At 47.3% G+C, this 27,998-nt stretch overlaps 1 protein-coding gene across 1 annotated transcript in view; it reads right to left on the minus strand.

Moving 5' to 3' along the window:
• The window catches only part of rptor (regulatory associated protein of MTOR, complex 1), a 153,870-nt gene that overhangs the window by 19,045 nt on the left and 106,827 nt on the right, over positions 1-27,998 (minus strand). The window contains 13 exon segments of the mRNA XM_080520290.1: positions 6,715-6,825; positions 6,926-7,103; positions 7,219-7,322; positions 13,190-13,308; positions 13,637-13,792; positions 14,466-14,606; positions 15,893-16,013; positions 16,392-16,532; positions 19,052-19,243; positions 21,177-21,242; positions 22,193-22,267; positions 23,669-23,779; positions 25,005-25,088. Coding sequence (XP_080376416.1) covers positions 6,715-6,825; positions 6,926-7,103; positions 7,219-7,322; positions 13,190-13,308; positions 13,637-13,792; positions 14,466-14,606; positions 15,893-16,013; positions 16,392-16,532; positions 19,052-19,243; positions 21,177-21,242; positions 22,193-22,267; positions 23,669-23,779; positions 25,005-25,088 — 1,599 coding nt within the window.

Below are 27,998 nucleotides of genomic sequence, written 5' to 3' on the forward strand. Positions count from 1 at the left end.
GGTTTTAGTGCCTTTGTTTTTTTGTTTTTTTTAGTGTTTTAACTTTTTATGTTTTGTTTATTGTTTTACCATCTGATTGGTTTTATTGTTTTAATGTTTTTATGTTGCCTCTTATATTTTTATTTCAATGTACAGCACTTTGTCTCAGCTACGGCTGCTTAAAGCGCTTTATAAATAAAGTTGAGTTGAGTTGTTCTTTAATGAATTCCATAATCTGACCCCAGCAACTAAGAAACCTCTCTGTCTTATGGAGGTTCGGGAGAAAGGGACACAAAAATTTGCTTAATTTTCCACATGGTCAGTAAAATTTTTAAATTAACAAGGTCTTTAAATTTTAACAGTTTCAGCTTCACAAAAAGGTCGTTTGTATTGTTCTCTGGAGTCTTTGTGACTTATAATTCTTATCGCCTTTTTTTGAAGCAAGGACTCTGGCTGTCGCTTCAAGGGACATTTTTGATGCTAACTGGCTGAAGGGTAAAATGTTAAAACACGGCAATCTGCGAGAAAATAGCCGATAAACGGCGCTATTTCCTCTGCTGGGCGGAGCTTCTGACAATAACAGAGTGACATCACGAGTTGTGCACACGCCCAAGTTGTGTTTACATTATGGAGGATCAGAGTTTTGACCACGAAGAGGCTGAATTTAACCAGATTTCATCATCATGGTCATTTCAAACCCAGTGATTGATGAAGAAGACACAGAAGGTGGTTCTGCCATCGGTGACCCCGTCTGGAACATGTTTGAGGAAGCAGAAGACGCTTCGTCCTCCATTCGTCCTCGTCTCCTCGCCTCAGCAGCCGCCACTTTTCACCTTTGAGGCTCCTGACTTTTGGCAGAACGACCAGCTTCCTGGATCATGTCAAAGCGCTTTTCTGACTGCGCGGAATCACCGAAGACGAGTCCAGGTATTACTTGATCGTCTACTAGCCGCGCAAGCTAACAGCTAGCGGCTAGCCGCTCCCGCCACCCATGCTCCTTTTCTCCTCTCTCTGGTCTCTTCCAGGCTCAATCTTTCGTCAAGGCTCATAAAACGCCGACTATAACGTCAAAACACTGTTAAAACTTGGATATTTAAGAGGAAACAAGCCGATATAAACACAACAGATGGAGATCTGCACAACTCGTGACGTCACGCCCACGAAGGATTCCCCGGACTTCCTCGGCTGGAGATTCAAAATTCAAATAACTTTGTTATGCGACAACAGTGGTGGGGCAGAGTCGGAGGAACCTTACAAGTAGAACCCAACTATCGTTTTTTGCAAAGTAGTGTTTTACATTTCACTGGGACTTTAAGGGAGAAATATGTGGGTAAAAGGACAAAATGTGTCAGGTGGGAGGGACGTGAAGGGATTTATTGTGTTTTCCCCGCAGTACCAAGAGGCGCCACTGGGGGCAAATGAGTCCCCATAAAGGCAGGAAACCACGGGTGGAGGAGCTCACACTACGGAGTGACGGAGTATCTGTCTATTCATCTGTACACGAAAACCTTTTTGTTGCGGCGTGTTTTCGCTAATCTGGAGAAACGAGAACATTTAAAAAGGAAAGAATGGTCCCGCGGAACGCTTCATTAAACTCCACCGAGGCTCACGGCGTCCATCTGATCGCTGCCTCCCCTCGTAACGAGTCCAGAGCCACTCCACGTAATCACGCGTCGCCTCGTCCGCCGTCACACGGGGACCATTCGAACAGTACCAGCTTTTTATTGAACCTTATGTAACCAGAGGGCCTCGGCAGAGTTCCTCGTCTCCTTTAAACCAGCCGCCGAATGTGCAGAAAGGTTTACATAAAGGCGGGTTTATGCCTCGTTCTCTCAGCTGGATGCGATAAAGTCATGAATTAGAGATGAGATCTGCGCTTTGGTGAATAAACAACGGAGGGAAAACTGTAAAACAACACGTGCGGTTCTTAAACGCTGCTCGCCACCGTGTGCTTATTAAGCACATTTCTGTAGTGAGGCCTCCGACGCCTGGCGAATGCTAAGTACCTACCGCGCGCACACACACACACACCACACACACACACACACACACGCGCGACCATACGAGTGCTGAGTGTCATCAATATTCCTTTAATGTCTTTGCTCGGCATATTTTGCTTTTAGTCAGAGACAACAAGCATTTTAGCACCTCTGTGCAGAGCGACTGAATAATCTGTGTGTGTGTGTGTGTGTGTGTGTGTGTGTGTGTAGTCGGGTTGGGTCTGTCTGTTATTCACGTACATCATCATCTCTGGGGACTTTAAGGTTTCCGAGCGAGTCTGAGAGGAGGCAGATCTCAGAGTTTCTCCACGGTTTGGGCCAGAAAATGCTTCTTTCCATACCGTAGTGAGGACCGCGTCCTGCTCACACCCGTAATGAGGTCGACACGAAAAGGTCAGGAGGTCAATTGTGGCAGTTAAAGGTAAATTCAGAGTCGGTCCCAAGGAGGTTAAACTACGTCAATGTCCCCGAAAAGACTAAAAACACGTTTGTGTGTGTGTGTGTGTGATTATGCCTGTTTTGTGTACATTATGGGACCGCGTTGTGGATTTGTCTGTAGGAAATTAATAAGCCAATGTGACGTCCCCAGAAGTGATGGAAGTGTGTGTGTGTGTGTGTGTGTGTGTGTGTGTGTGTGTGTGTGTGTGTGTGTGTGTGTGCGCCATGCTATCGGCCGGCAGGCTGTAGTTCCTGGATTGAACTGTCAGCTGCTAATGTAATGACACCCTGAGGTGAGTGAGTGAGTGAGTGAGTAAATGTGTGTGTGAGTGAGTGAGGGAGATCCTGTGGTGAGTGAGTGAGTGAGTGAGTGAGTGAATGAGATCCTGTGGTGGGTGAGTGAGTGAGTGAGTGAGTGAGTGAGTGAGTGAGTGAGTGAGTGAGTGAGATCCTGAGGTGAGTGAATGAGTGAGTGAGTAAATGTGTGTGTGAGTGAGTGAGTGAGTGAGTGAGTGAGATCCTGTGGTGGGTGAGTGAGTGAGTGAGTGAGTGAGTGAGTGAGTGAGTGAGATCCTGTGGTGGGTGAGTGAGTGAGTGAGTGAGTGAGTGAGTGAGTGAGTGAGTGAAACCCTGAGGTGAGTGAGTGAGTGAGTAAATGTGTGTGTGAGTGAGTGAGGGAGATCCTGTGGTGAGTGAGTGAGTAAGTGAGTGAGTGAGATCCTGTGGTGGGTGAGTGAGTGAGTGAGTGAGTGAGATCCTGTGGTGAGTGAGTGAGTGAGTGAGTGAGTGAGATCCTGTGGTGGGTGAGTGAGTGAGTGAGTGAGTGAGTGAGTGAGTGAGTGAAACCCTGAAGTGAGTGAGTGAGTGAGTGAGTGAGTGAGTGAGTGAGATCCTGTGGTGAGTGAGTGAGTGAGTGAGTGAGTGAGTGAGTGAGTGAGTGAAACCCTGAAGTGAGTGAGTGAGTGAGTAAATGTGTGTGTGAGTGAGTGAGGGAGATCCTGTGGTGAGTGAGTGAGTAAGTGAGTGAGTGAGTGAGTGAGTGAGTGAGACCCTGTGGTGGGTGAGTGAGTGAGTGAGTGAGTGAGTGAGTGAGTGAGTGAGTGAGACCCTGTGGTGGGTGAGTGAGTGAGTGAGTGAGTGAGTGAGTGTAAAACCCAGTACTTCACGTCGTCGACACAGAAAACCTCTTTCACAAATCTGCATTTCTTCACACGCCGCCTTCGACAAATCCGAGGGTTTTTAAACTTCCTCCTCCAGTCGTCGTTTTCTTAATTCAACCCGTCACACATTGTAAAAGTAAATCTCCTTTTCAATTACGCGTCGGTAATAAAGTTTCACAAAGTGTGTAAGGGAGTGATGGTTTGATTTTCTTCTCCGCTAAAAGGTTAAGGAAGAAAAAAAAAAAACACCAAACCTCGTCTTTCGCCTCCGCGCATCGTGACACTTTTAATATTTTTCTTTGTTGGAGCTAAAGAGCAGCGGCGTCGCCGGCAGGAAATCACAGCGAGCGAAACATTCAGGTCTGATTAGAAAATCCAGGATCTCCTCACCTGCACGTGTTAAAGCCGCTTCTCTTAATTTGAAAAGTCTCTCCGGAGGACGGCTGACGGATCTGGCGGCTCAATTATTCAGCAGCGCCTCTCGGAGGAGCAGCAGGAGCATTTCCTTTGCAGTGATTGCTTCCCACCCTGCTGCTTCCTCTGGGACGCCATACATTTTTAAAACCCGCCGCCTTACTTTTTTCTTTGCATCGCTGGAAAGAAGTTCTGCGCCGCTGGCGTGGCGATTCGGCTCGGAACCGGTGGCCGAGATTAACCGGGTAAATGTTGTCTCAAAGGACGTTTGATTTGCGATTCAACTTGGAACTAATCTGAGATAATCCCGGTTTAAAGTATTTTAAGGTTTAAAATACATATTGCAGAAGAACCTAACCCTACCTGAACAGTCAGTTCTAGACGCTACGGGAGGAAGATGCTCTATAATCTGGTGTTAGAGGAGGAAGATGCTCTATAATCTGATGTTAGAGGTGGAAGATGCTCTATAATCTGACGTTGGAGGAGGAAGATGCTCTATAATCTGATGTTGGAGGGGGAAGATGCTCTATGATCTGACGTTAGAGGAGGAAGATGCTCTATAATCTGATGTTAGAGAAGGAAGATGCTCTACAATCTGATGTGAGCGGAGGAAGATGCTCTATAATCTGACGTTAGAGGAGGGTGATGCTCTATAATCTGGTGTTAGAGGAGGAAGACGCTCTATAATCTGGTGTTAGAGGAGGAAGATGCTCTATGATCTGGTGTTTGGGGAGGCAGATTCTCTATAATCTGATGCTAGAGGAAGATGCTCTATAATCTGGTGTTAGAGGAGGAAGATGCTCTATAATCTGATGTTAGAGGAGGAAGATGCTCTATAATCTGATGTGAGAGGAGGAATATGCTCTATAATCTGATGTTAGAGGGAGATCCTCTATAATCTGATGTTAGAGGAGGAAGATGCTCTATAATCTGGCGTTAGAGGAGGAATATGCTCTATGATCTGGTGTTAGTGGAGGAAGATGCTCTATAATCTGATGTTAGAGAAGGAAGATGCTCTATAATCTGGTGTTAGAGGAGGAAGATGCTCTATAATCTGATGTTAGTGGAGGAAGATGCTCTATAATCTGGTGTTAGAGGAGGAATATGCTCTATGATCTGGTGTTAGTGGAGGAAGATGCTCTATAATCTGATGTTAGAGAAGGAAGATGCTCTATAATCTGGTGTTAGAGGAGGAAGATGCTCTATAATCTGGTGTTAGAGGAAGATGCTCTATAATCTGGTGTTAGAGGAAGATGCTCTATAATCTGGATGTTAGAGGAAGATGCTCTATAATCTGATGTTAGAGGAGGAAGATGCTCTATAATCTGATGTTAGAGGAGGAAGATGCTCTATAATCTGATATTAGAGGTCCACTAATGACAAGCAAACACTTTCTCAGTCAAGGCATTGTTATATTTAGAAATCAGACCATTTTAATGGGATAATCACAATTAATCCCTCTTTCCCTTTATATTAGAAATGTTGCCACTTGACTTCAAAGACCAAGAACGATTCATATTTCTGTGAATCATTAAGCTGCGGTTCAGTTTTGTTTATTTGCGGCCATGAAAGATTAGTGATTGTTTTGTGCAGATTATCGTGTAACAGTTCGGCCTCGATGTTTCAGGCTTCGGCTCGGACCGCCCTGCACGTTGTACGGTTCAATTATTCAGTGAAGTAGCAGGATCCCCCCCCCCCCCCCCCCCCCGCGCCCCTCCCCCTCCCCCTCCCCCTCCCCACTGTGATCCATCGCTGCTCCACCTCTTCCACTGGATTACACTTTATAAAGGAATATACCGAAGGTGCATTTCAGGTAACATGGTTGTTACTTTACTTTATAAAGGGATAAAGTGCGGAGCTGCTGCCGCCAGCAGGGACATTTCATCACTTTATCCTCCCAGAATATACACAAGATGCATTTCAGGTAACATGGTTGTTGGTCCCGCCCCTCCCCCTCCCCCCACCCGCCCCTCCCCCTCCCCCCACCACACACACACTAAATGAAGCTGTGCAGAAGATGGATGAACGGCTTCACTTTAACAAACCACTTTAAACTCGCCTGAAGAAGCGGCCCGACACACATCAATAAGAGGAAGTCGCCACGTCAAGAGGCGTCAAATCTCACCGCATCAAAGCCCTTTTTGAATTATTGAGTGTAAAATGTCTTTTTCTATCTGTCAATAATCAAAGGTGAAAACCCTTTTTTTTTTTTTTTTAGGTTGGCTTTGAACTCTGTTTTTATTCTGCATGTATTATTCTTGTGTTTGTTTCTTAATGCATTGTTTTTATAGCTTTGTTGTGAAGCACTTTAGGCACCACTGGGTGATTGTAAAGGGCAAAACAAATCAAATTGGATTTGATTTGATTTGAATAATCGGCGCGTTTCATCAAAACTCGGCCGCCGCGTGGCTCCGCCTCTGCTTCCAGCCCGAGACGCTCCACACGTTTGACACGAGAGACGGTTTTCCATTGCACATCTCACGTTCTGACTAATATTTTGCACTGCTCTGTTATTTTATATTTTATTTTATTTTATTCTATTTCCTTGTGTATATACTTATTTACTGATGTATGTCGGCTCCAGGGTAGACGGCAAAGTAAGAATTTCATTACACTGTGAAATCTGGCTTTTACTGCTGAAATGACAAATAAAACACCTTGAACCTTGAGCCTTGAACCTTGAACCTTGAACTGAACCTCGGCAGACTCGGACAGTTCGGTACCTTCATGACGGGCTGAGCGAAGTACTTGGCGCTCCAGTCGCACAGTCCCGTCTGCAGGGCGGCGCTGATGTAGTTCCTGTGACCTGCGGGCTCGTCGCCGTCTTCCGCCGCCTGGGGGGGGGGGGGGGATATGGGGGGGGGGGGACGGACGCACAGGGTCAGTCAGACGTCTGTCCTCGCCGAGGGACCAGAGGACACCCGGGACACGTACCTGCTCCGGGCCCTTGTCGAACATCTTGCGGGTGCGGGGGAACTGGTGCGAGTGGGGGGCCTGCCCCCCCAGGGTGGGGGTGTAGGGCGGGCGGGGGGCGGGCGGCTCTCTGGCGGGCGGTTTGGGGACGTCGTTGGTCAGACTGGAGCTGCTGGTGCTGGGCATCGGGGGGGAGCCGCTGCGGGAACGGAGCGGGGGAGGGGAGGCGTTAGGACGGACGGGGGTCCTGCTTCCTGTGAGAGGAGACCACCTCATGGTGTGTGTGTGTGTGTGTGTGTGTGTGTGTGGCTCACCCAGCCTGGTGGATGTGTGTTCCCTTGCTGGTCGGACTCGCCGGCGCCGACTGCGTGAGCGACCCCGAGTCGAGGATCCGCTGAGGCCTGGCGTTCATCGTCGCCTGAGGCGGGAGACGTCCAAGTTACTTCCACTGTCAAGTTACAACGCAGAAGTACTCGAGTACGGAACGACGAGCGGCGGCTTCACAGAACGGAACGCCGAAGGACGTTGAAACCGACCGTCCCTCGGTCCTCCGTCACTCTGCTCACGGCGAGAGAAACGACTCCATCGGTCAAATCCTGTTTCGCGCTTATTGAAAACACGTAATTAGCAAAGAAACGCCTCATATGATTAAAAAAACAACAACACTGTTGTCGTAAAATACCAACGGCGTTTAATCTTCTTGTGTAAAAGATGGATCATTTCACCCAAAACCAACTGAACAAGACAAACCTGCATCCAGAGCTGCAAACTGGGTGTTTTGGTTTTTTCGGAGGTTCATTCGGAGCAAAGAGGAAACGAAAGAAAGCGCCGACGTGACGAGAATGAAGACGCGTGTCCGGATTCCAACGGACGAACTCAACAGACTGAAAAAACAGCTTCTACACCCTCGCGTGTATAAAACCCAGAAATCCATCAGATTGAAACTTTTTCTTGACTCCCGTCGTATTAAATCTGCCGCGTGCGTCGCCAAACTCAAATCTATAAATACGTGAAGTTTGTTTTCCACAGTTTTGCGCCGGTCTAATCTGTCGGATTACGACGCGACGCCCCCCCCCCCAACACTCCGGTCGCTAACCGCATGAAGGTGCATCACTTTGCAAAGTTCGCCGGTGTTTCCTAGAACTTTCCGTCATTAGGCAGCGCCGGTAATAGAAGCTCTTTATTGTGAGCGGCTCTAACGGCTGCACACGAGGGAGGCCAAACTTAATAAAGACGATAGAGGCGAGGCATCGCTGATGAATAGCAGAGTTGTTGTTCGCTGGAGCCGGGTGGAGGGAGAGAGAGAGAGAGAGAGAGAGAGAGAGAGACGTAAATCCAGTTAACGCGCTTTACTACCCGGGACTGCGCCGATTCAATTTCTATGCTAATTACAAAGTGGCAGCGAGTGTCTTTTGTGTGTCGGAACGGCTGCGAGAGGAAAGTTTTTTGTTTTTTTTAATAAAAAAAGCAAACTTTACACGGAAAAACGCTCCACTCTCCTCCGTCACGTTCACACGGCGGGAAATATTCCGTCTGGATGACGGTGTTGTTCTGGGGATCTGGGACGAGGAGGAGCTGAGGAAAAGCCACGAACGCAACTTCTTCGCAACGCTGCCGCTCCGTCTCCATGGAAACGCCGCTCCTGGTCCCGGTCGCCGCGGCCCGTCGTAACCAGTAGTTACTGCACGTGCTCAGTAGAGACGACCAGGACGGTTTATTTTTGACAGTCCGTCCACTAGAATGTCCGTTTTCTCACGTCGTTTCCGTTTGGAGCAGATTGTTCCGCAGCACGACAGCACCCACTAGTGGCGCAAAATGAAAACTGCATTGTTTTTGCCGTGTCTCTGTAAACAAAAAATCTCGTTTTTAAAAAACGTAAAAGCAAAACTTTTCGGAGACAAAAACGTTCAAAATGATTTGTTTTCACTTAAAATGTGGAATTCTCTGAACGACCCCACCAAAGACGATCTCTCCCGTTTGTTTTAGCGCAAACAAAACACACAGAACCTTTATGACACGAGACAATTACACGACCATGGATTATTCATCAGTGTTTACCAACATGTGGTAAACAAACATCAGGTCTCGTTCTGTGCCGACAGGCTTCCCGTGAAGACGTGACGACGTGAAATAAAAACAAAACTAGGTTTGTATCGGCTCGTTTCCCGTCGTTTCCCTTCACCTCCTCCATCTTTAATCGGCTGGAAAAAGCGAGTCGGCAAACAAATGTTTGTTTGTACCGACGACGGCTCAGAGGAAGGAAAGACTAACGTGTGAATGGGTCTGTTGAATTATTGAGCTGCGAGGAAGCAATTAAAACCAAAACGATGCAGGATGATGTTTTCCTGTGGCGTCACGTGACGCCGTCACTTTAAATGAGACTAATGCTTTAAAACGAAAAAGCTTTTGTTGCCTAATCAGCAAATTGCACATTTTCCCGTGTCTCTGCAGGTCAGAGGCAAAACAAAGAGCCTCTTCTGTTCTGAACAACCATTTCCATCGTTTAGACCAAAGCTTCTTTCCCTGAATCAGTTTCATCGAATTACTTTAAAGTGAAAAAGAGCAGAGACTCTTCCTGCTGCTGAATAAAACTACTTCCTTTTTTTTTTTAACTTTGTGTTTATTCTGGATATGTGTAATCCAGAATAAACACCTGCTTCTATTTTACAAAATAGTAGGCAAACACAAATAAACATTAACACAAAAAGAACATCACAAACAAATTCTACTTTCTGTATTAAACTACTTCCTGTGTCAAATTACATCCTGAGTCAAACTATTTCCTGTATCAAACTACTTCCTGTATTAACCTACCTCCTGTGTCAAACTACTTCCTGTATCAAACTACTTCCGGTATTAACCTACTTCCTGTGTCAAACTACTTCCTGTATTAACCTACTTCCTGTGTCAAACTACTTCCTGTGTCAAACTACTTCCGGTATTAACCTACTTCCTGTATCAAACTACTTCCTGTATCAAACTACTTCCTGTATTAACCTACTTCCTGTATTAACCTACTTCCTGTGTCAAACTACTTCCTGTATCAAACTACTTCCTGTATCAAAGTACTTCCTGTGTCAAACTACTTCCGGTATTAACCTACTTCCTGTATCAAACTACTTCCTGTATCAAACTACTTCCTGTATTAACCTACTTCCTGTATTAACCTACTTCCTGTGTCAAACTACTTCCTGTATCAAACTACTTCCTGTATCAAAGTACTTCCTGTGTCAAACTACTTCCGGTATTAACCTACTTCCTGTGTCAAACTACTTCCGGTATTAACCTACTTCCTGTATCAAACTACTTCCTGTATCAAACTACTTCCTGTATTAACCTACTTCCTGTGTCAAACTACTTCCTGTATCAAACTACTTCTGGTATTAAACTACTTCCTGTGTCAAACTACTTCCGGTATTAACCTACTTCCTGTGTCAAACTACTTCCTGTGTCAAACTACTTCCTGTGTCAAACTACTTCCTGTATTAACCTACTTCCTGTGTCAAGCGCCCCCGGAGGCCAGGCAGGTGAACTGCAGCCCTGGAGCCTGGGGGTCATAGTGACGTGGTGACGGAGGTTTATTTGAGACGACCGGGGAGAAAACAGGCGGTTCTTTCTGTCCGTCCAGCAGAAGAACAGCTTCTCCGCTCCGACAGGAACCAGCGGAGGCTGTTCAAACTACTTCCTGGATGATTCGAGGTCATTTTGACGAAGCCTTTGCTCCTTTTCACGTCAGACCAGAACAAACGAGTCTGACGGTGAAAGAATCCTGAAAGAGGAGCTCTTGAAGAGGAGACGTTTCGAGATGTAAAGGAAAAGAGAAATCGTCCGTCTGGTTGAAGTCAGCCGGATGATTCAACCCTCTTAGAATTAATTACGACAGATTCTCTTGTCGAGGGAGTGAAACGGGTCCTTTCAGGCGTTCAGCGACCCGGCGTGCTCACGGCGCCATTCAGTGTCGGCAAGAGCCTGAATAACAAGAATTAAAGAAGGAAAAAAGAAAAGAAGACTTTCAACCTGGTAACATTTGGAAAGAAACGGCTAGAAAAAGCCTTTAATGCCTTCATCATTTCTGAGACGTCAGTAAATCTTAATTAGCTGCTGACCTTGTTCGCGCCGCTACAAATCAATAACATCTGACATTTAAAATCCTAATTAAAAGGAGCTGCTCTCCCGGGAGGTTCGTGTTAACACCAGTCAACTGGGATAAATGTTTTCTGATCCACTCGTCTCTGCTCAACGATTTCTAAGGAAAACACCCGTCAGCTTCCTCGGTGACGAGTCATCAAGTTTAGAGGCGAGTCCGACTCTCGGGTGTTTCCAGAGTCGTTATTTCCTTAAACGTCCTTCAGGTGTTCGGACGAAGGAAGTTGACCTGTTTGATCTCGCCTCGCCGCTTCCTTCTAAAAATTAACAAATGAACATTTGGTAGCGGGATCCTGGAGCGAGCCGCGACCAGTCGAGTCTCACGTCTCGCCTCGTTATTATATTATTACATCTGAACTCAATCCGACGTGTCGGAGTCTCAAGTTCAAATACTGACCGGCAAGAGAACAAGTCGTCAAAACAAAACCGAGTTCCAGTCTCACGACCAGGATTTACATCGATGCCATGAATCAGAGTCAAGTCTGTTACTGCAGCTGGTCTGTTACCGCAGCAGGTCTGTTACCGCAGTAGGTCTGTTACTGCAGCTGGTCTGTTACTGCAGCAGGTCTGTTACCGCAGCTGGTCTGTTACCGCAGCAGGTCTGTTACTGCAGCAGGTCTGTTACTGCAGCAGGTCTGTTACCGCAGCTGGTCTGTTACTGCAGCAGGTCTGTTACCGCAGCTGGTCTGTTACCGCAGCAGGTCTGTTACTGCAGCTGGTCTGTTACTGCAGCAGGTCTGTTACCGCAGTAGGTCTGTTACTGCAGCAGGTCTGTTACCGCAGCTGGTCTGTTACCGCAGCTGGTCTGTTACCGCAGCAGGTCTGTTCCCGCAGCAGGTCTGTTCCCGCAGCAGGTCTGTTACCGCAGCAGGTCTGTTCCTGCAGCAGGTCTGTTACCGCAGCTGGTCTGTTACCGCAGCTGGTCTGTTACCGCAGCAGGTCTGTTCCCGCAGCAGGTCTGTTACCGCAGCAGGTCTGTTACCGCAGCAGGTCTGTTCCCGCAGCAGGTCTGTTACCGCAGCTGGTCTGTTCCCGCAGCAGGTCTGTTACCGCAGCAGGTCTGTTACCGCAGCAGGTCTGTTACCGCAGCAGGTCTGTTACCGCAGCTGGTCTGTTACCGCAGCTGGTCTGTTACCGCAGCAGGTCTGTTACCGCAGCAGGTCTGTTACCGCAGCAGGTCTGTTACCGCAGCTGGTCTGTTACCGCAGCAGGTCTGTTACCGCAGCTGGTCTGTTACCGCAGTAGGTCTGTTACCGCAGCAGGTCTGTTACCGCAGCTGGTCTGTTACCGCAGCAGGTCTGTTACCGCAGCAGGTCTGTTACCGCAGCAGGTCTGTTACCGCAGTAGGTCTGTTACTGCAGCAGGTCTGTTACTGCGTCAGTACTGGACCACCGACCGTTCAGCCTCGGCTCCGTCTGGGAGGTTCGTCCTCCTACTGTGTTCGGCTCTACGCTCCTCGGGGAGTCGTTGGCTCTTAATTGAATTTGCACAGAAGCGACGGCCTTTATAGGAGAAGCAAACGGCAGCGCAGGACGGAGGGAGTAGAACCACGAGGTGAAGAGAACCGACAAGAACCGACAAGAACCGACGTAGAGAAGCAAGAAGTAGGTTTGGTTCGACTGCAGTGAAAACGCCTTATTGTTGCTTTACATCTAAACACAAACCAGTAAATAAAAAAGTCTGCACTTCCTGGTTTAATTCAGATAAAACGATCTGTAAGGATTAGTCTTTAAAATCTTAGCATGCTGTTAGCTTAGCATGCCGTTAGCTTAGCATGCTGCTAGCCGTCAGCCTCTGGGAACGATTCCCGTCTCGTTCCACTGAACTTTGCGCCTCATCAAGGAAACGACTCGTCGCAGTAAAACGACTGCTCACGTCTCTTCAAACAGTTTCCACAAGTTGTTCTTGTATCTTTGTGTCACAACAACCGTCACAGTGACTTTCTGCACCGGGATTCCTGTTCTCCGTTTCTCCGCTCAGATCAGATCATTCAATCACAAACGTGGACAAAAAATGTAATTGAAATTGAAAAATAAACGTTCTTTCAGGATAATCAATTGAAGATCCACAACATAGACACTGTAAGACGGACAAAGTTAATTCATTAAAGAAGAGAATTACAGGACGTCCAGAACGTACCTTGTAGGCGATGCTGTTGAGGACCTTCATGGCCAGGTCGGACACTTCGGGGAAAGGATCTGCCGCCAGATGGAGCAGAACTCTCCAGATCTGAGTGTAAACACTGTTGAAGGACACGCCTGGAGGAGACAGAGCAGCACCGCGTCACCACAGTCCCTGAAGACCTCCGTACTTCACATAGACACCGGCTGTCTCTCACCGTCTGTTTACAGTCTGAACCCCCCCCCTACCAATAACTCCTCCATGAGGTTTCCTCTCGATAGAGCTTCTCCTCGGCTTTAAAACGAGCTATTACTTGTGTTGCTACGTGGACGAGCCAGCGAGCGACCAATGTTTTAGTGGATTTTGTAGCCTGGGACGTTTCTGTTCAGCTCCAGCAGGAGACCTATCCAAGATGGCGGCGCCCTCTCCAAGACGGCGGCGGGTGAGGGACTGGAGAGTTCGTACCTATGAGGGAGTTGAGGGACGAATACGAGGACACCCGTCGCATCTTGTCGATGGTCTCGAAGGACAGGATGTACTCGTCGTTGTCGGGGCTCCCCAGGGTGCTGCTGGCGCTGCTGCTGGTGCTCAAGTTACCTGGAGAGAAGGAGGCCGGACCCCCTGGGGAGGGACAGGAGGACAGGAGGACATGAGGAGAGCAGGACAGGAGGACATGAGGGCATGAGGAGAGCATGACAGGAGGACAGGAGGACATGAGGACAGGAGGACAGCATGACATGAGGACAGGAGGACATGAGGACAGGAGGGCATGAGGACATGAGGAGAGCAGGACAGGAGGACATGAGGACAGCAGGACGTGAGTACAGGAGGACGTGAGGACAGGAGGACATGAGGACAGCAGGACATGAGGAGAGCAGGACATGAGGAGAGCAGGACAGGAGAACATGAAGACAGGAGGACAGTAGGACATGAGGACAGCAGGACGTGAGGACAGGAGGACATGAGGACATGAGAGCAGGACGTGAGGACATGAGGAGAGCAGGACAGGAGGACATGAGGAGAGCAGGACATGAGGAGAGCAGGACAGGAGAACATGAAGACAGGAAGACAGGAAGACATGAGGACAGTAGGACATGAGGACAGGAGGACATGAGGACATGAGGAGAGCAGGACGTGAGGACATGAGGAGAGCAGGACAGGAGGACATGAGGAGAGCAGGACAGCAGGACATGAGGACAGGAGGACAGCAGGACATGAGGACACGAGGACAGGAGGACACGAGGACAGGACAACATAGCCTCCTCTTCCTCACTCCACGCCACCAGTCCCGTACCTTCCTCGTTCAGGTTCAGGTTCTGCAGGCTCTTGTTCAGGTTGCGCGCCGTCGTCACGGCTCGGATGTTGGTGTAGGAGTTGACGGAGCGCAGGCGAGGGATGGCGGGGCTGTCCCTCACCGGGGTCAGGTTCCCTGGTTCTGAAGGGGGGGGGGGGACGGGGACGAAGACGAGGAGGAAGAGGACATACATCAGATCGGACATTCAACGATGCAAAACAGGGCAGATGAACCTGCATTCGGGTCACATCCACATCCTGGCCGTCTAATGACAACCTCCGTCAACACGTCACTATGAACTCCACTCAACACGAGGCTGCAGTTCACCTGCCAGGCCTGTAGGGGCGCTGTGACTCACCAAACACACCAGAAACACAGAAGAAGACTGAGCACATAGAAATTTTGAAGTAGATTCCTGCTCATAAACTTGTTTATAACTCATTTAGAACTAGTTCTATAGGTCTATGGCCCTGCTCCTCCTGCTGCTAGCGTCAGTAGCTTCTAGTTCTATAGGCCTATGGCCCTGCTCCTCCTGCTGCTAGCGTCAGGAGCTTCTAGTTCTATAGGTCTATGGCCCTGCTCCTCCTGCTGCTAGCGTCAGTAGCTTCTAGTTCTATAGGCCTATGGCCCTGCTCCTCCTGCTGCTCGCGTCAGTAGCTTCTAGTTCTATAGGTCTATGGCCCTGCTCCTCCTGCTGCTAGCGTCAGTAGCTTCTAGTTCTATAGGTCTATGGCCCCGCTCCTCCTGCTGCTAGCGTCAGTAGCTTCTAGTTCTATAGGTCTATGGCCCTGCTCCTCCTGCTGCTAGCGTCAGTAGCTTCTAGTTCTATAGGTCTATGGCCCCGCTCCTCCTGCTGCTAGCGTCAGTAGCTTCTAGTTCTATAGGTCTATGGCCCCGCTCCTCCTGCTGCTAGCGTCAGTAGCTTCTAGTTCTATAGGTCTATGGCCCCGCTCCTCCTGCTGCTAGCGTCAGCAGCTTCTAGTTCTATAGGTCTATGGCCCCGCTCCTCCTGCTGCTAGCGTCAGTAGCTTCTAGTTCTATAGGTCTATGGCCCCGCTCCTCCTGCTGCTAGCGTCAGTAGCTTCTAGTTCTATAGGTCTATGGCCCTGCTCCTCCTGCTGCTAGCGTCAGTAGCTTCTGCAGCTCGAGCTTATAGTCCCTGATTGTTGTGGTTATTTGATGACATCACAGACTGTGGTTGGGGGTGGGGGGGGGGGATTACCTCATCTTTTTTCCACAGTCTTGGCCAACGAGCCGGGGTTTTAGAATCTCCCCACTCTGGGACCCATGCTCAAAAAACCCCCTGTTTTCACGCTTCTAAAACCGCCTCGTGTGGACGACAGACCAGAAACATCTGGTTCAGGTGAACCAGGTTCCAGGTGTGGACGGACCCTCACTTTATACCCGACCCTCCCAGACCAGTGTACCTGCGGTGTTGGCCGGCGACGGGACGCTGTAGTTCTTCTCCTCCTCGATGAACTGCAGGGCGACGGTGCAGAAGTTGCTCTCGTACTGAACCACCAGGTGACTCAGGGCGACCACCAGCTCCTGGACATCCACCCGCCGCCAAAATAAAACAAAGTCCTTCACTTCACAAAGGTTTCAGACCAACGGTCGACCGATCTTTTAAACGAGTTCACATGATCGTGTAAATAATCGTGATTATGATTTTCTGATTACTTCATAAACGAAACAACGACTCATCACTTTAATTTGGCTGTTTGACTTTAAATTCAAGAATTGCTGACATCAGTTCTTATTCGTTTTTCTCTCCACTTTTCAATAAATACATAAAATCAACTTCACTGGAAAATTAGTACTGAAAACACATATCTTCTCACACACTCGTGTGTGTGTGTGTGTGTGTGTGTGTGTGTGTGTGTGTGTGTGTGTGTGTGTGTGTGTGTGTGTGTGTGTGTCAGCGACCTTGCGGACCACCGGGCTGCCGTCGTTGATGAGCTGTGCGAGCATCATGGCCACGTTGTGGTCGATGGTGGTGGAGTGATCGGTCCGTTCTGCAGAGTTTCCCACGAACGTCCCCAGAGCGAAGACGGCGGCGCACCTGACCTGCAGACGCACAACGACACAACTCGTCAAAGCAGCTCGTCAACGCAACTCGTCAACGCAGCTCGTCAACGCAACTCGTCAACGCAGCTCGTCAACGCAGCTCGTCGGCGCAACTCGTCAACGCAACTTGTCAACGCAACTCGTCAACGCAACACGTCAACATAACTCGTCAACGCAAGACGTCAACATAACTCGTCAACACAACACAACTCGTCGACACAACAACACAACTCGTCGACACAACAACACAACTCGTCAACACAACAACGTAACTCGTCAACGCAATTCGTCAACGCAGCTCGTCAACGCATCTTGTCAACGCAACTCGTCAACACAACTCGTCAACACAACTCGTCAACGCAACTCGTCAACGCAACTCGTCAACGCAACTCGTCAACACAACACGTCAACATAACTCGTCAACACAACTCGTCAACACAACAACACAACTCGTCGACACAACAACACAACTCGTTGACACAACAACACAACTCGTCGACACAACTCGTCAACACAAGTTAACACAACTCGTCAACACAACTCGTCACATGACATTTCGTCAGCAATGGTCACGATTGGGTTTGCCCTCTTCTTCACCTTCCTCTGACGTCCATGACTCCTTGTCAAGAGGACAAGCGCGTCCCCTCGTCCACCGAGGGGTTCATAATGCCTGACGAAGTGAATGATCCACGTACGCCGATGATACTGTGACATCTAGAAGAAGCCCGTCTGTTGTGAGGAGGTCTTCCTTCAGGGGGTCCAACATATAAAATCACAGACGTTCGCCGTGTTCGTCTTGGTTTTAAGGCTTTAATTTTAAAAAGGTTTGAGATGTTGACAGAAATGTGGCTTCTTTTGTTCAGATGATCTGAATTAAGATCAGCAGCAGCTGGTGATCGACTTTTGTTAATGATCCTGATGTTAAAAAGACTTGGAGGAGGTTCATGTGCAGCTTGGTGTGTGTGTGTGTGTGTGTGTGTGTGTGTGTGTGTGTGTGTGTGTGTGTCACTTTGCTTTGGTCCCAGCAGGCCAGTTTGAACTTAATTAAACTTTCTGCCACCGTTTGACGGTCGTCACTCTTCTCCACGAGACTCTGGAGGAGTCGCGTCACTTCATAAACAACAGAACCCGGAGATTTAAAGCTTCACATTATGGGGACTCCGTTTTCTGGGCCCAACAGGGGAAATAACTCCTTAAAAACTTGTGATGTGAAAACAGATTTATGTCGTCACACCCGCAGCAAATGTGCAGAAAACAGAAACGAGATGCTTTTCAATGAAATATGTAAGAAGAATCTGTCAAAAAGATTTAATGGTCCGTGAATTCTCCCCCTTTAACGCAGCAAATTAGAATCCGAGTCTGAAGTGTTCCGATTACAAACTGAAGAAAACAGATCGACCACGTGGAAAACGTCTTGTTTGTTTGTTTGTTTGTTTGAGACGAAGGATGCGATTGATCAAAGTTTCGTCTTGTTTTAGAGCAAAGCAATGAACTTTAAAGTCCTAGTGAAATGAAAACTCGACCTCCAAAACACTCTGGTCGTCGCTTCTAGAGACATTTTTCTTGCTAACTGGCTGAAGGCTAAAACGTTGAAACACGGCGATCTGCGAGAAAATAGCCGATAAACGGCGCTATTTCCTCTGCTGGGCGGAGCTTCTGACAATAATAGAGTGACATCACGAGTTGTGCACACGCCCAAGTTGTGTTTACATTATGGAGGATCAGAGTTTTGACCACGAAGAGGCTGAATTTAACCACATTTCATCATCATGGTCATTTCAAACCCAGTGATTGATGAAGAAGACACAGAAGGTGGTTCTGCCATCGGTGACCCCGTCTGGAACATGTTTGAGGAAGCAGAAGACGCTTCGTCCTCCATTCGTCCTCGTCTCCTCGCCTCAGCAGCCGCCAGTTTTCACCTTTGAGGCTTTGAGGCTCCTGACTTTTGGCAGAACGACTTCCTGGATCATGTCAAAGCGCTTTTCTGACTGCGCGGAATCACCGAAGACGAGTCCAGGTATTACTTGATCATCTACTAGCCGCGCAAGCTAGCTGCTAGCGGCTAGCGGCTCCCGCCACCCATGCTCCTTTTCTCCTCTCTCTGGTCTCTTCCAGGCTCAATCTTTCATCAAGGCTCATAAAACGCCGACTATAACTTCAAAACACTGTAAAAATTTGGATATTTAAGAGGAAACAAGCCGATATAAACACAACAGATCGAGATCTGCACAACTCTTGACGAAAAAGGATTCCCCCGACTTCCTCGGCTGGAGATTCAAAATTCAAATAACTTTGTTATGCGACAACAGTGGTGGGGCAGAGTCGGAGGAACCTTACAAGTAGAACCCCAACTATCGTTTTTTGCAAAGCAGTGTTTTACATTTCACTGGGCCTTTAAACCAAATTCAACTCAATTCACACGAGTTTATGGAAACAGTGTCAGACTCTTAGTTGGCGGATGAAAACATGGACCCCCCCCCCCCCCCCCCACCCCACCCTTCCCCCCCCACAGGTGTCACCTCGGGGATGGGGTCGGACAGGAGGGTGTACAGCTTCTCGTGGGCGCTGTCCCGGACGCCACACCAGCGCGCCGGGTCGAAGTTCTGCCAGATGCGACCCAGACAGATGGCCACCCACTGGCGGAGCAGAGGGTGGGGGTCCGACAGCTGCTCCAGGCAGTTTGCTATGAGGTTCCCCTGCAGACACGCCTCCTATTGGGGGGGGGGACATGAGGACTTTTATTGTTTCACAGCTCAGAGTCACGTTTGATTGATAACATTCATTCCAGACGATTGATTCAACTGAACATTCTAAATACGACGGTGAGAAAAATTCATTACTCTCATCGAAAGATGCCACTTTTTTTTTTTTTTTTTTTAAAGGTCGTGCAGATAAACAATAGAAAACAGTAAACCATTCCAAAGATGTGTGAAAAATTAACAATACATTCTATATACAAAAGTAATACAAATAAGTGCTACCTCAAATACTATTTACATAATGTGTGTGTGTGTGTGTGTGTGTGTGCGTGCTTGTATATGAAACACTAAGTGTGACTTGGTTGTGTTTATGGAGGAAACGGAGGAGAAAGGAAATAGTTTGTATAGAAGCATAGAAAGGAGCAAAAGAAAAAAAAAAAAGTGAAATTATCCATTTTGTACAGTTTGTTTTGGAATCGAGGTTCTATTGTCGTAAATCCAAGAAGCGTCGACTGAGATTCCGTAATAAAAATAATATAATCAGACGGCAGATTTTTCCATTGACGTCTACTGATATTATTGTTTGAGTTCCAGTTTGTGAGTGTGGTTTCCTTGGCGACGGTTCGGGCTACAAGCGGTAGTTTAGTATGTGGAGGGTGGTAGTTGAATATCTCCTAGAAGGCAGAGTGAGGGGGGGGGGGGGGAGGGGTGGGATGTGGCAGTCCAGGAGGGATGCCACTTTTTTTTTTTTTTTTAAAGAACGAGAACCAATGTGAGGACTTAATAAATGGAATTAAACTACTGAGCGTCACGGGACCACGTCTCAGATCCAGACTCAGCCGTCCTCGTCTCGCTCTGATGAGACGAGGACGTTATTGGTGAGGCTCGTTACCTGGTTCCTCACTGCTCACCTGGAACCTGCGGCTCCGCGGCAGCGGGACCGAGGCGCCTCATTCACAAGGCTCCGACAGTTTCCTCTGAAGAAAAGCTAATTGGTTGTCAAGGTTTGACGAGTTCTAAAGCAAGACGAAAAGAGCCGGTTCCTTTATCTGAAATCCTTTTGAAAAAGCTTCTTGTTTTTTTTCTCTGAGCGTCTCTTTCCAGAGCCTCACTCTGCTTTGTGTCTCTGCTTTTCACCCGCCGACACGTCAGCACTTTGGCTTTCGGGGCGTCCGGCTGTTTGAGGATTACGAAACGATGAATGACTTAATTCTGAAAAGCAGTGGAGGTGAAGGAACATCGATTCGCACGCCGGAGCCACGTTTGGGGGGGGGGGAAGTGCAGACGAAGCGACGTGGCGCCGCGAGACGTCGAGGAGGACGAGCTAGCTGCTTCACAACGCCGACTTATAGAAACCCAGCCGATAATATAAATCAATACTGACGACGCAGGACTCAGCTGGTGGGGTTTTTTTTGGAAAGTGAACGACCTCACCGGAGAAAGTCGTCGCTGCTTGCTAATGACCATCGGTCACACGTTAATCCTGTTTAGCACGTAGCCCCGCAGCTCGTTAACGTGCCGGAGGGCGGATTTACGTGACGTCCCTGAACGCATCACTCAAAGCTGTCGGCTCCTGCAGTTAAAAAAAAACCTGGACCAACATGGCGGCCGAACACTGAAACTATTCAGAGAAACGAGTTTCTGAAAACACGCCTCATTGGGGGGGGGGGGGGCATTAGGGGGCGTGGCCTACGAGTGCGACAGCTTCTCCTCGGAGATTGAACAATGAACATAACGTCCTTCTTGCTCTCACGGCGTCCAAATGGCCGTTCTGGTCCAGGAAGTACTGTCATTACAGTTTTGTTGAATCTGATCAGCAATGACGCTCGTGAAAGAAAGAGACTTTGGGCCTCTGGAGAAACGAACGAGTTCAATTACAAATAACTAAAGAAAAAAAGAGCAAAATGAAGGGATGATGAGATATTTCACACACACACACACGTACCTGTCCTGTGTTGTAGCTGTTGACGATCACCGCCAGGATGAAGACGGCCATGGTCCGATGCTCCGCCTGGAACAGAGACGCTCAGAGATATAAAACAAGCTCTTGATGGAACAGGAGAAACGACGAGCACACGAAGGACGGCGGTTTGTTATAAACACAAACACGTTACGCCGATGATGTCGGAGTGTTTGTGCCTCCAGAGAGCGGCGCTCCGTCTCTCTCCGCGTTTTAAAAACACGTCAATGTCAAATCGCGAGTGTTGATTTGAAAGACAGAAGTTCCTGTTGCTGATCTACGGAAGAGGATGAGGGCCAGCGTTTTTTTCCTCAGAATTCTGAGTTGAAAGTCAAAATTCTGAGTTTAAAGTCAGAATTCTGAGTTTAAAAGTGAGGATTCTAAGATTAAAGTCGGAATTCTGGGGAAAAAAGTCAGACTTCTGAGAAAAAAGTCAGAATTCTGAGTTTAAAGGTCCGAATTCTGAGTTTAAAGTCAGAATTCTGAGAAAAAAGTCAGAATTCTGAGAAAAAAGTCAGAATCCAGAGACAAAAAGTCAGAATCCAGAGACAAAAAGTCAGAATCCAGAGACAAAAAGTCAGAACTCAGGGTTTTTTCCCCACAGTGGCCCTCTTCCTCTTCAGTTCTGATCGATACGTAAAAAAATCAATAAGTTAAATGTTGCGTGTTCAGATCGCTTATAGATCCGTGTAAAAAGAATCAAATCGGACTCATCTGAGATTTACTGACATTTTCGAGGACGACGGTACGATCGGATATAAAACACCTCACCGTGTGCGTGTGTGTGTGTGTGTGTGCGTGTGCCGCTTTTATTCTACAATCTTTATTCTAAATTTGGCTTCTTGCCCTTTTAAGGAATCTATTTTACAGACATAGAGTGAAAAGTGGAAAAACTCGTGCCGCTCATCATTTTTTGTCGCCCGAATTCTCAAACTCTCACTTTTATGGAGCTTCATTTTTTTTAATCTTGCAGCAGAAAAGTGAAGACAAGTTTGACTTACAGGCATGTAGCTATCGGCCAGAACCGACAGGAAGTACTTGTGTCCGTTGTCTTTCACCAGGTCGGCTTGACACGACTGCAGAGAGGAACACAACCCTCAATAACCCAACACACGTATGTACATACATACATCTATAGATATAGACACATAGATCTATAGATATAGACACATAGATCTATAGATATAGACACACACACACATATATATATAGACACATAGATCTATATATAGACACAAAGATATATAGATATAGACACACATATATATTGATACAGACACATAGATCTATAGATATAGACACATAGATCAGTGATTCCCAACCGGGGGTACGCGGACCCCTAGGGGTACGCGAGGGTATTGCAGGGGGTACGCAGAAAGATTATAAATTAGCCTACAGTATCCACACACACAAAAAAAAAATTATACTATATTATATTGTATTATATCATGAATTTTAGTAAGGCCATACGTTTATTTTCCATGAGTAGCAGTTCGTCCACAGTGATTGTAACACTACAATGCACATAATATGAAAAGACTATAAAGTGGCGCGCTTTAAAAAAAAAAAAAAAAAAAAAGGTTCACGTTCTTGCTGCGGGCGCGCACGATTCGCGAAGCTAGCTAACTCTAGCTGCATACCGACTGTAAACATGGATGCATGGCTAGGCAGGAGTCAACGTCCAGCTACCGCTACTGCTACCGTCGCCTCGGACGCAGGCACAGGGGAGCCCAGTGAAAAAAGGAATTATGAAAGACTTATGAAAGACAAGCAAGCGCAAGTGTCTCATTAAAAGGTATGTTTTTACACTCACAATAATTGTTTTATTTAAATGAGCAGTTGGATAGATAGAAAGACAAAGGGTTAAATATAAGTACACATTAAGGCGAATAATCACACACGAGAGAGGGGGTACTTTTCACATGGAAACCAGCTCAAGGGGTACACTGGTCAAAAAAGGTTGGGAACCACTGACATAGATCTATATATAGACACTGATATATAGATATAGACACACACATATATAGATATAGACACATATATCTATAGATGTAGACACATAGATCTATAGATATAGACAGATAGATCTATAGATATAGACACATAGATATATAGATGTAGGCACATAGATCTATAGTTATAGACACAGAGATCTATAGATATAGACACATAGATCTATAGATATAGACACAAAGATCTATATATAGACACATAGATCTATAGATATAGACACAATATAGAGACATAGATCTATAGATGTAGACACATAGCTCTATAGATATAGACACATAGATCTATAGATGTAGGCACATAGATCTACAGATATAGACACATAGATCAATAGATATAGAGACATAGATCTATAGATAAAGACACATAGATCTATATATATAGACACATAGATCTAGAGACATAGACACATAGATCTATAGATGTAGACACATAGATAGGTATGTGGACGAGGCGGAGACACTCACACTGTCCACAGCCAGGATTTTGGCCCAGATGAAGACGAGCAGCGGCCGAAGTTCCCTGGCTGAACTCTGGAGGAGCTTCAACACGTAGGGGAAGATTCCTACTGAGAGAGCCTGGGGGGGGGGGGGGGGGGGGGGGGAGAGAGGGGGGAGAGAGAGGGGGGAGAGAGACACACACACACACACTGAGTTCCTGACACAGCGTTGACCCTGCAGTTCTGTCAGGCTCTAAAGTGACGATGTGAAATCGGTGACAGTCGTTTCCACGGAGACTCGTCTCTTTGAATCTTCCCGGTTGTTCGTCAGGACGAAATAACGGCGAGGTGAAACAAGCCGCCGCCGCCGCGCCAAACGTTCTGGCAGGAAGTGGCGCCGGCGGACGATCGACTGTTTGGAGGAACGTTACAAGATGCTGAGGAGCGAGAACTGATCTGGAATCAGAGACGGCTGTAATTCTGTCAGTCGTTTACAACTCCATCTGTCAGACACACTCCCAGTGTGTGTGTGTGTGTGTGTGTGTCTGTGTGTGTGTGTGTGTGTGTGTGAGAGAGAGAGAGCTGGAGCCTCTGCCAGCTGCTGCAGAGCAAAACTACACACCCAGTGAACTACACACCCAGTAAACTACACACACCCAGTAAACTACACACACCCAGTAAACTACACACACCCAGTAAACTACCCCAGAAAACTCCACACCCAGTAAACTACACACACCCAGAAAACTACACATCCAGTAAACTACACACACCCAGAAAACTACACACCCAGTAAACTACACAACCAGTAACCTACACACACCCAGTAAACTACACTCCCATTGAACTACACACCCAGTAAACTACACACACCCAGTGAACTACACACACCCAGTGAACTACACACCCAGTGAACTACACAGCCAGTGAACTACACACCAGTGAACTACACAGCCAGTGAACTACACACACCCAGTGAACTACACAGCCAGTGAACTACACACACCCAGTGAACTACACACACCCAGTGAACTACACAGCCAGTGAACTACACAGCCAGTGAACTACACACCAGTGAACTACACAGCCAGTGAACTACACACCCCCAGTGAACTACACACCCAGTGATCTACACACCAGTGAACTACACACCAGTGAACTACACACCCAGTGAACTACACAGCCAGTGAACTACACACCCAGTGAACTACACACCCAGTGAACTACACACACCCAGTGAACTACACACCAGCGAACTACACAGCCAGTGAATTACACACACCCAGTGAACTACACACACCCAGTGAACTACACACCAGTGAACTACACACCAGTGAACTACCCATGAGGACGTGGTAACGTACCAGGCTGACGGCCCACGGGCCCAAATCCAGGAAGCGGCCCAGCAGGTCCAGAGCTCGTAGCCGGTGCACCTGACTGAGGAGGACCTGAAGGAGAGCAGGGGTCAAAGGTCAACGAGGGCCACTTCCGGAAAGCAGAGGAATGAGAAGTGGAGGAGGAGGAGGAGGAGGAGGAGGCAGGGAAATGGCACAGAGGTTATGAAGCAGGTGGCTCTCACCAGTACCGCTGACATGTGTGTGTGTGTGTGTGTGTGTGTGTGTGTGCGTGTGTGTGTGTTTGCATACATGCGTAGGTGTCAGGGTGGGTCTTTTTGGCTGCGATCTGATTGGTCGTCACACTGGGAAGCGACGTGGGACAGGTCTCCTGTGTGTGTGTGTGTGTGTGTGTGTGTGTGTGTGTGTGTGTGTGTGTGTGTGCGAGGCCGTGACGCTGAGCGGGATCACGATGTGGCAGATTCACACTATTTTAAGGAAACATATGTCGATGCTAAAAGCGTAGATACGCCAAGTGATGGTCGAGGACACACACACACACACACACACACACACACACACACACACACACACACACACACACACACACACACACACACACACACACACACACACACACACACACACACACACACACACACACACACACACACACACACACACACAGTATTATTAGCATCTTCCGTGACTTGGACCTGGTGAACGTGAGGCCGGGGAAGACCGGCTGAGGTCCGCCTCCAGCTCCAGGGGAGGCGCATGTGTGTGTGTGTGTGTGTGTGTGCGCGTGTGTGTGCGCGTGCGTGTGTGCATGCGTGTGACGTAGGTGTGTGTTGCCTGCAGGGATGGGAAAAAAGCTCTGGCAGGAATAGAATCTCCAGTTTTGATGATCCGGTTCTTAAAGTGAGAAAATCCATTGCTGGTTCTTCATCACTTCCTGAAGCCTCGACGGCTCATGTCAGCAAATATCACACACACACGCACACACACACGCACGCACGCACGCACGCACACACACACGGAGCAGGAATAAACCAGAATTACAATCCAATGAAATGTCTGAAGGTTTTGTTGGAAATCAGACCAACTCTAATCTCACAGATCCATTTAAGGTTGTTTACACCAAGTCTGATGGTTGTTTACACCAAGTCTGATGGTTGTTTACACCAAGTCTGATGGTTGTTTACACCAGGTTTGATGGTTGTTTACACCAAGTCTGATGGTTGTTTACACCAGGTTTGATGGTTGTTTACACCAAGTCTGACGGTTGTTTACACCAAGTCTGACGGTTGTTTACACCAAGTCTGATGGTTGTTTACACCAGGTTTGATGGTTGTTTACACCAAGTCTGATGGTTGTTTACACCAAGTCTGACGGTTGTTTACACCAAGTCTGACGGTTGTTTACACCAAGTCTGATGGTTGTTTACACCAAGTCTGACGGCTGTTTACACCAAGTCTGATGGTTGTTTACACCAGGTTTGATGGTTGTTTACACCAGGTTTGATGGTTGTTTACACCAAGTCTGATGGTTGTTTACACCAAGTCTGCTGGTTGTTTACACCAGGTTTGATGGTTGTTTACACCAAGTCTGATGGTTGTTTACACCAAGTTTGATGGTTGTTTACACCAAGTCTGCTGGTTGTTTACACCAGGTTTGATGGTTGTTTACATCAAGTTTGATGGTTGTTTTCAGGAGGTTCAACGGTTGTTTACAGGGGGTTTGACGGTCGTTTACAGGAGGTTTGACGGTTGTTTACAGGAGGTTCGACGGTTGTTTACAGGCGGTTTGATGGTCGTTTACAGGAGGTTTGACGGTTGTTTACAGGCGGTTTGATGGTCGTTTACAGGAGGTTTGACGGTTGTTTACAGGAGGCTTGTTAATGGAACTGTATTAACGTCATATTTAACGGAGGAACAAAGTTTTCACGAAGCATAAATGAAGAAACGATCCTCAGAACAAATTAAACCTCTTGTGAGCCTGAATATTGATTATTTTATTAAAAGCATTATTGACGGACGCCGCCGCTCGTCCAGGTGACGTTCAGTCGACGGACCATGAATCCTCGCCGTCTTGCTTATGCAACCTCTGTTTGCTCAAAGGAGCATGAAGCTTGTTTCCGTTCCATCAGGAGGAGCCGCATCACGTTGTGTAACTCCTCTGTGAAGTGCTGCATGGAGGAGCGCCGACTCAGCGGGAAATTACCATGCAGCTTCACAGACACTGGGATGAACAACAGCCCCAGGAAACTGCCCCTGAGGGGGGGAGGGGGGGGGGGGGACGCTCTATACATGTTCCATCAAATGATCCTGAACAGAGTCCAGATCAGCTCGGAGTTACTGAGCTTTAAGTTACAGTTACTGAGCTTTAAGTTACGGTTACCGAGCTTTAAGTTACAGTTACTGAGGTTTAAGTTACAGTTACTGAGCTTTAAGTTACAGTTACTGAGCTTTAAGTTGCAGTTACTGAGCTTTAAGTTACAGTTACTGAGCTTTAAGTTACGGTTACCGAGCTTTAAGTTACAGTTACTGAGGTTTAAGTTACAGTTACTGAGCTTTAAGTTGCAGTTACTGAGCTTTAAGTTGCAGTTACTGAGCTTTAAGTTACAGTTACCGAGCTTTAAGTTACAGTTACTGAGCTTTAAGTTACAGTTACTGAGCTTTAAGTTACAGTTACTGGGCTTTAAGTTACAGTTACTGAGCTTTAAGTTGCAGTTACTGAGCTTTAAGTTACAGTTACTGAGGTTTAAGTTACAGTTACTGAGCTTTAAGTTGCAGTTACTGAGCTTTAAGTTACGGTTACCGAGCTTTAAGTTACAGTTACTGAGGTTTAAGTTACAGTTACTGAGCTTTAAGTTACAGTTACTGAGGTTTAAGTTACAGTTACTGAGCTTTAAGTTACAGTTACTGAGCTTTAAGTTACAGTTACTGAGGTTTAAGTTACAGTTACTGAGCTTTAAGTTACAGTTACTGGGCTTTAAGTTACAGTTACCGAGCTTTAAGTTAG

This window comes from Blennius ocellaris (assembly GCF_963422515.1).
Source record: "Blennius ocellaris genome assembly, chromosome: 3".
Taxonomy (NCBI): domain Eukaryota; kingdom Metazoa; phylum Chordata; class Actinopteri; order Blenniiformes; family Blenniidae; genus Blennius; species Blennius ocellaris.